At 45.3% G+C, this 9,094-nt stretch overlaps 1 protein-coding gene across 1 annotated transcript; it reads right to left on the minus strand.

The window, feature by feature from the left end:
* Positions 1 to 589: 589 nt before the first annotated feature.
* nuak2 (NUAK family, SNF1-like kinase, 2) lies at positions 590 to 8,822 on the minus strand. The gene is made up of 6 exons (XM_060070261.1): positions 8,200 to 8,822; positions 5,503 to 5,623; positions 4,991 to 5,142; positions 3,825 to 3,890; positions 3,468 to 3,720; positions 590 to 3,146 (listed from the first exon to the last, which is right to left on the minus strand). Exons 1-6 carry the CDS (start codon positions 8,428 to 8,430, stop codon positions 2,104 to 2,106), a joined length of 1,866 nt encoding a protein of 621 aa, XP_059926244.1. The 5' UTR covers positions 8,431 to 8,822; the 3' UTR covers positions 590 to 2,103.
* Positions 8,823 to 9,094: the final 272 nt, after the last annotated feature.

Consider the following 9,094-nt stretch of genomic DNA (forward strand, 5'->3'; position numbering starts at 1 on the left):
TTTGGACACCATTCTATGATAGCTGATAACCATGGTAGGTACACAGTTAATATATATACATATGGTCCTGGGGGCCTGGGCCACGGTAGGCTCTTATACATACGTCATCACGTCGTAAGTAACACGTCATCACCAAGCGTACCCTGCATGGACCATAATAAAGTCTGCCGCCAGTCAGAGTTCTAACAACAATGGACAACAACACAGAACACAGATCGCACTTTGCTGAGTCTGTTGCTTATATGTTTACCGTTTAATGGGAAAGAAGGCTCGTCGCCTTTATGTCCGTGGTCGTCGCATGGACTATACGTCATCCAGCTCAGGTTGCGTAGACAAATTGGCCTGGCCTGGCCAGACTGGCCACACTCACACTGGCAGATTTGAGCACGGTTAGGTGTGAAAACGGCCACGGCCAGATGGCCTAGTGTGAGTGCACCCGCTGTAAAATACTTGCACTTTGTCCGATGCGATATCAGATGTAAAATGTAATTGCGTTGTTGCTTATTAAAATGTGGCAGTTTCTCAATAACATGATTTCTGCTATTTCGGAAATTATATTCACTTCAGCATATCTCACAGACAAAGGAAATATATCTTTTTTCACAGAATGCTTTATTTTTGCATTCAATGGAGAAACAATATCCACAAGAATCTCAGCAAAAGTTGACAATATAATTTGAATATTAATGTCATTTTTTGGGAACATTGGTGCATTGTGTGACACGAATGGCATTGCTTGATAAAAATATGCACCTAGTGCATTTCTATATACAGTCTGAATAACTCCACAACTCTTATGATCTCTTACCCCTGAGTAAAGTTTAGAGTAATATTTCCTCGTTCACTTCAAAGACAACCTTAATGTAGAGCATTAGATTAAAACGCAGTTTATTAAAATAGAAGGCAACTTCCAACATTTCAATAACCGGATGAGCAACACGGTCCAGTTTCAGTAGAGTGACTTTTGATGTTTATTAGAGTGACAGCAATTGCATTTGCAATTCAGGTCTTATAGATGAAGTAGGGCTCTCCTGATTGTTTACGATCTAATAAAGTGCTTTTACCGATATATAGTGAGTTTCTGAGGCAACACATGCACTGAAAAATACACATCTAAAAAGACATCACATCTTCACACTCAAGCAAACAGTAAATCTGGCAATCATACAACGTCAAATAATCACAACTCTGCATTGCATAGTGTTCCAGTCCAATTGAAAAGCTACATTCTAACAAGGCACTAGGCAAGTACTGGCAGGTTGAAGGTCATGATGTTGTTATGACCTATTTCGGATCCTTTCACTAATCCCCATTTGGAACGGCCACAAAAGGTATCATTAGAACCTATGCTCCATTATGCCACGACCAGGAACCAAAGCAGGTTCTACAAGTTTCACTTGCCGTGAGTCAGTGCATAATAAATGTTATTCAAGTCATTACCTCGTTCTATTGAACATCAACTTCCTTCTTTGTCAACAAGAAGGAAGAAGAAAAAAACAATATTTGACAAGCAAGATCCCTGTTGCATCCAGAATGTCACGAAGGGCATTTTAAAATCATTTTGGTTTCTCTTTGGAATCAGGTATATCTTTTTTCCAATAACCTAACCCACATGAGAGGGGTTAAATAAATTAAGTAACTACACTCTATTCAAGTTTTGTTTAGATTAAATTAAATTAGACTCATAATCCTGCATCAGGTGAAAGAAATCCTTAACTAACCATTTGGCAATTATAGGCACGTGATGGGCCCCCTATTTCTGCAACGTAGGACAGAGTGTCAGCCTTTTCCTACACATTACCAATCGAGCCACTTTAGTAAGATATTATTGGTATTGTGTGAGTGTAAGTTTAGTAAAAACTTATTCTTAACCAAATGTAGTCTCCCCTATCAAAAATGTGCATTCCATTAGCAGTCACATTCAAATGCCCCCCCCCCCCCCTGTGTGTGCCAACAGAATACCTTTTTTACATTTACCAAAAAGCATGAAACAAAGACTACCATCAGACCGCTGTCAAATGTACCTTCTACATGTTTCACAATAAACGCCAAAGCAGTCATTCCTAGAAGACTCTATCCAGCGACCGTGACCCGTTGGTTTCTTTAGCTGGCCACCACACTTCTACCTAGCACGGCCTGCTTGTAAGCCTCTGTTACATTCTCACAGTCTGTGATGCTGAAGGCACTGTCGGCCACCCCCGCCTGGTAGCACTTCCACGGCCGCCGCAGGCCATCGCTGAGGTTCTCGCTCTGCCGGATGTCCAGCAGGTTGTCCGCCGACACGCACGCCCTCATGCTGCCCCGGGGCGGGTCCTCGCCGGTCCCCGGTGGGCCCATGCGCTCGGGGAGGTCCAGTTGATCAAACGACTCTGAAGAGAGAATGCTGTCCTCGCTGATGGCCGAGCTGGGCCGGGACCTCTGGCCGGCGCGTGGCAGAGACACCGCCAGCTGATCCAGAGACCCAAACTCCTGCAGCCTGTTGGAGGAGAACTTCCCGTCGCGCTTCAGGATGCCTTTGCGAGAGGTCGGCGCTGAGGGGAGCTCCAGAGTCTGCTCCGCCTGGGCTGAGGCGCCGCTCTCCGGGGACGTGGAGCAGTACCCCGACTCCTGTTCCGCTGGCTTCTTCAGGATACCCTTGCGGGGCTGCAGTGCAGGGGAAGGGGCGTTCTCTTGTAGGGACATGGCCGAGACGTTTTGAGGCTTCGCTGCTTCCCCGGTGGGAACCTCGCCGGTCAGTTTCTGTTTCAGACTGGGGCGTCTCTTCAGGATGCCTTTGGAGGGCCTGGGGTCCACAGTGCCCTCTGCCCCAGAGTTGGAGACGTTGTTCTCCTTCTGGGACCGACGCAGGGAGCGCTGCCTCACTATATTGCCCTCTGCGTTCTGCGGTCGCAGTAGACAGCGCATCTTGGAGCCCGTCTCCAGCAAGGGCCTCGATGTTCGCCGGAACCAGCCAGCGATGCTAGATAGCCCGGTGGGGTGCTGGGCTGAATTAGAGTCTTGTGATGGGGCCTGCTCCGTCCTCTTGAACTCGGCCAGTAAAGGCTGTGGGTATCCCCAGTTGAGCCACCAGTGGCCTGCTATCTCCTCCACCGTGGCTCTGCGGTCAGGGTTCACCATCAGCATCCAGCGAATGAGCCCGCATGCGTCTGGTTGACAGAAGAAGAAGACAAAAATGATGAAAATGTGTTAGCATTGTGCTAGCATGCCATTGCTTCAATTTAATTCTGCCAAATTAAAACAATGAAACAAAATAACTCCAAAAAAAGGCAAAGCCAAGGTAAGACCAAGGCCCAATCCCATTTCTACCCCTTACCCCTTCCCCTTACCCCTCCCCCTTGTTGGGAAGGGGGAAGGGGAAGGGGAACCCCTTCCCCTTACCTCTTGAAAAAATGGGGGAGGGATAAGGGGAAGGGGTAAGGGGTAGAAATGGGATTGGGCCCAACTCTCTCAAGGTAAGACCCACTCACCCGAGGGGCGAGGGGGTTTCCGGTAGTTTCCAGTGCTGATCTGCTGGACCAGAGTCGTGTGGTTGTTCCCGTCGAAGGGCATGGCGCCGTGGACCAGGGTGTAGAGCAGCACCCCCAGGGACCAGGTGTCCACCTCGGGCCCTCGGTAAGGACGCCCGTTGACGATCTCCGGGGAGGCGTACAGAGGACTGCCGCAGAACGTTTGGAGATACTCATCTCCGTGGTAGAGATTCGACAGACCAAAGTCTGCAATCTGCAATAGAGCATTAAGGTCAGTGTGAGTCAACAGTTTTCTCTCTCTCTCAGGATATAAATTATTCAGTGCTGATTTTAAGGACACTTTGTCCTGGTACATACCTTAATATTACCGTTGCCATCCAGTAAAATATTCTCTAGTTTCAGGTCCCTATGAACAATCCCATTCTGAAAAGGAGAAAAAACAAAGGTCATTTCCCTCACCTTTTGTCAAGGTTTATACATTAATCATCAAAGTGCCTTTGTGTGTCCAACACGACTCACCAGTGTGTCATTCTGATGTCCCAAACACAAAAAGTATGCATTTAAAAATTGTTGGCAAGAAATATATTCTACTTCCATGAACTTTTAATATAATATAATTTGTTTATATATTTATGGACGCTGTTATAGTGTTCATGCAGACAAAGGCAATTGGGTCAAGGTTAATTTTATATGCGGTTATCTAAACTCCTGCTAACAAGGATGTTGCTTTGATTGTCTCTTAAAAATACCTCTATATAAAAGAAGCCGGTGACTGTTGGCAGGTACGAATCGAAACTGGGGTAATTTAATGATCAGACGCCAGACTGCATTTATGGCCTCCCAGGGTTATGCTGAGCAGATGTAACAAGCTGTACTTTAGACTTTCCATTATATGCTCATAGTTTTGAACACTAGGGGACCAGTGATTAGCATGCGTGAGAGTGAGAGTGTGTGTGTGGGCACGCACAGACGGCTGCCTGTTCACTGGCACCCTCATTAGAGTGTGAAACCATGCATGTGTGTGTGTGTGTGTGTGTGTGTGTGTGTGTGTGTGTGTGTGTGTGTGTGTGTGTGTGTGTGTGTGTGTGTGTGTGTGTGTGTGTGTGTGTGTGTGTGTGTGTGTGTGTGTGTGTGTGTGTGTGTGTGTGTGTGTTGAATCCATTGGCCCTACGCCCCGCCGTTGTCCATAGACCAACTGTTCATTCCACCAGGGCATCAGTCTCACACGGCAACCCTTTTCACAATGACTGGCTGACAGTGAATAATGTCTATTATGCAACTCTGGGCGGCGGTGAGCACTGCTGAACCCCCGTACGTTCCTGTCTGCTCTGGAGCATCAGCCACACACACACACACACACACACACACACACACACACACACACACACACACACACACACACACACACACACACACACACACACACACACACACACACACACACACACACACACACACACACACACACATCTAGACTAAAGCAACTTTCCTTGCTTTAGATTGTTCCTTGACAAAACATTTACCTGATGACAGTAATGCACCGCCGAGACGATCTGCCTGAAGAAGTGTCTGGCCTCGCGCTCAGAGATCTTCTGGGTCTCGCAGATGTAGTCGTACAGGTCCCCCCGACTTGCGTATTCCATCACAATGACTATTTTGTCTTTGTTTTCAAACACTGTTAAAAAGACAGACATGCATAAGCAGGTTAGTGGAGTGCTTTATTACCCCCAAATCATTTACATGATCCATGCAAAGCAGCACTCCATGGAAATTCAATCTCCCCACAGAGTACACGGTATGCTAATTCAAAAGGAAGCTCCTAGAAGAGACTTGTGGGAAAGCCTGTGTTTCCACCCTATGCTATTACAGTACCACAGATGACATAACTAAGCATGAATCTTCCCATGCAAAGCCTTGTGTGAACAAGAACTGAGTCATTCCGCATCCAGACACTTGCAGATGACTTCCTTCACATCTCAAAGATATAAAACGCCCCTTCAGTAAAGTCAAGCACCGCTTTGGTGGGATTATGTACCTTCATAGATGGTGATGATGTGTGGATGACTGAGAGAGGACATGATTTCAATTTCTCTACGAATGTGAACCAGGTCCTGCTCATCCTTGATCTTCTCCTTCCGAATGGACTTTATGGCCACCTTAATAAAGAAAAAGAGAAAAAAAAAGAAAAAGATATAATAAAAAGATAAAAGCTCATTGCACCAACAAGCCAGGCTGGGTTGAAAGTGACATTAGGCATTAGTGTTTTACGACCTTTTCAGAAGTTTATCGAATTTTTTTTGCCATCACACGCATTGCTTAATATTTAATTAAACACATGCACACACACACACACACACACACACACACACACACACACACACACACACACACACACACACAAACCGAAACTCCAAAGGTTAAGGTTTTGTTTTCTTCCTCTAAGCTATCTATCAAACAATGATTATCTGTACCCTTCTTAACCTTCTCCCCAAAAATATTTAACGCAGTTTTATGATCCTCTACTTGTTGCAGTGTGTGACGGACAATAGACAATAGAACCAAACACCCCATACTATCCACCCCAACAGCAGGGTTGGACAGGGAGCTCTGTGATTGGTTGCTGCGACTCAAAAGTATCAAGTGTAATTCAATCAACACAGCCAATTTGTTTGGCTTCGACGAGCTCGGGTTCTTCCAAATGCACGTTTTGTACACCCATGACCTGAATGAGCATTCTACGAGACACTGCGTCAGTGCGGGCCTATTATGTTACGCCTCCTCATTGTCCGAGGGGGAGATGCCTGGGATTCTTTTCGGCCACCGAGTGCGTCACCAGGCGGCCCCCAGGTTAAGAGGTGTCGCGAGCTAGCAGATGGCGGTCTCAGTGGGGTACCCCAGTTTCCCCCTTGTTCAGGACCCCCCACTCCAATGCATACCCAGACACCGAACAAAAACACAGCCACACTACCGGGAGAGTACAGACACAAAAAATGAGTAGCCTACTAAGCTGTCACAACAGATGAGCCTCAACACGCAACTGTCTATGAATCATCGTCTGGAATGGCTGCTCATACAGGCAGCGCAGTAGGCCTATAACACACACACACACACACACACACACACACACACACACACACACACACACACACACACACACACACACACACACACACACACACACACACACACACACACACACACACACACACACACACACACACACACACACACACCTTTTTCGGGGAAATTGCAAGACTTCCTGCATTTGTTTTCCTCAGACTCAGACGGTCTTGGAGTTACCCATTGAAGCTGTGTGTGACTGTGGATGGACATGCCAGTGTGTTAAGCTGAAAGTCTGCTTGTATGTTAAAAAAGAAAAACTTAACTATTTGGGAAGCATATTGAAATCTGTACATCTGTATTCTACACCTCTATAAATGAGTAAGTTTAACTCCTTTCAAAAAAACAAAATAACTTGGCCAATTGAGTATAGATTCACATCTGTTTAGCACCACTGCCCTTAAATTAAAGAGGTTATCTACATTTAATTGAAACATGGAATTATGAAACATAGTATTGAGAGGAAGGGGAATGAAGTGGTTATTTGTGGCATCAATCTGCCATTGTCATGTAACACATCTCTGCCAATTATAAGTCAAATACAATCATTTGGGAAACCATCCAGATAGTGTGGTGAAATTAATGAATACAAAAATAATACAAGTTGTTGGCCCATCCTGTGAACGACGTTATTCCAAAAGAATGTCTCTCACATTATACAGACAAAGCCAGTCTCTGCTGGTACAGCACTGCATTTATCTTTTACTTTGATCTCGGTCATATCTGCAGGGGAATTCCAAACCTTCGCTTCCTTGATAACTGCCTTCTCAACCATAAACATCAGTTATCTTCTAATCGTTAAAAACCTCAAGTCGAGACAACCTTCCACATGCCACTGAGGGCCACAGCGCGTCCCAAGTCATGGTCTAACTGAAAGTTAGACCATTTCCATTAATTTGAAAGCATGAGTTGTGGTTAATACCCTTTATCATTTAGTTATATCTTTACAAAAAGATAAGGAACGGAAAATATGCCTTTTTTTCTTTTCTTATTATCCAATCAGAACAATGTGAGATACTGTGTGATGGCTGTTGACTAATATTGCATTTCATTGAGACTTGAACATTTATCCGATGCCATTGTGATGGCCAGCCTAACATTGGGTGAAGCAATACAATGTTTCACAAGGATAACTAAACGACAACAAAGCCTTTGCTGCTTGTGCTTGTGCGTGTGCAAAACAAATAAGGTTAGACCTACTACAAACAAGAGGTCCCTCCACACATTGGCAACCGTTGAACCCATGGGCAAATAAAGGCTTTTTAAATGTGTGTGTGGCAAAACAATTTCAACAATACAATCATTTTAGCTTCACGGATAAGCTTAAAGAGCACAACATAACTAATTTCCGACAGAAATTAAAGTTACATACTTGACTCTTTATTGACATAACCTTTGTCTGAAAAGTCTCCTCTAAAAGTAGCAGCTGCAACCTCAACACAGGTAGGTTAAAGATAAGGTTTATAAACTTACTGCTCAGCTGCCTGTCTTGGCCAGGACTCTTGTAAAATAGATTTTTAATCTCAATGAGACTTCTCCTGGTTAAATAAAGGTTAAATAAAAAGAATACATTGTGATGTAAAGATATTATGCACATATAAATAGAACTTACCATTCTACCAGATCTCTCCTTGGCTTTCTTCACCTTCCCATAGGTTCCTTTGCCGAGAGTCTCCAGAAACTCGTAGCGGTGTTTGAGGTTGTGTTTGTGGTGGTGTCTCTTCACGGCTTGTCTCTTCAGGGTCACCTGGGACACAGGTTGACCAAACGTCGCGTTCTCCACCGGGGAAACACCCCAAGCGGGTCGGACGCCTGAACTTTCGCCACGTTTACAACTTTCCATTTTAAAACAACACTTTAATTCGCTCTTTCATCAATGCATGCCTTTTTCTGATCAGTGTGACCACGCAAGACTCGTCCTGTTTTTCCCCAAAAGGTGTTCGGATCCTTGTCACATTTTCCAGAATGCCACGGAGGAAACCTACGCGATTTAGATGGACGTGTGGATGATAGTTAGATAGTAACACGACCAGCCATCAGTCGCGCTGAAGTCGAACGCTATCTGCTGTTGGAAGAAGTTAGGTAGAGAAAGTCGATGTGTTCCGCCTTGGAGAAAACAGGCCAGCCAACCAGCTGGTTTGATGTTTGCAGAGTGGTGGGTGGACTTTGAATGAGCCTGTCCGGGCACGACTGTGAGCTCGCTGGGTTTGAGAGCAGCTGTGGACAACGTACGGGCGTGCTGCTGCACCACTCAGGGGAGAGAGGGCTGTGGGTGAGGAGGGCGGGACAAAGGTGGAACAACAACTGCCAAAAGTTCCAACGTTTTGTTTCCATCTTTCATTTGTTAGAACTATGAGCGGGAAGGGAGGGGGGAGATGGGCTTGGTGTCGTCCATTCATTTTTTATTGGATTTTATAGCACAATAAACCAATTATTCAATCAGGTGTTTTATTCGGGGGACTTGTGAAATGCCATCGTCTTGCGTATATTTGTGTAGTGTTTGGCCT

This window comes from Gadus macrocephalus, chromosome 13, assembly GCF_031168955.1.
Source record: "Gadus macrocephalus chromosome 13, ASM3116895v1".
NCBI lineage: Eukaryota > Metazoa > Chordata > Actinopteri > Gadiformes > Gadidae > Gadus > Gadus macrocephalus.

Bases quoted from the DNA above. Each gene is read 5' to 3' on its own strand.
- nuak2 (XM_060070261.1), bottom strand. From the start codon at position 8,430: ATGGAAAGTTGTAAACGTGGCGAAAGTTCAGGCGTCCGACCCGCTTGG. The intron at 3,891-4,990 runs GTAAATGTTTTG...TCTCCTTTTCAG, and splicing joins CGGTGCATTACTGTCATCAG to AATGGGATTGTTCATAGGGA. The intron at 3,147-3,467 runs GTGAGTGGGTCT...TCTGTCAACCAG, and splicing joins GAAACCCCCTCGCCCCTCGG to ACGCATGCGGGCTCATTCGC.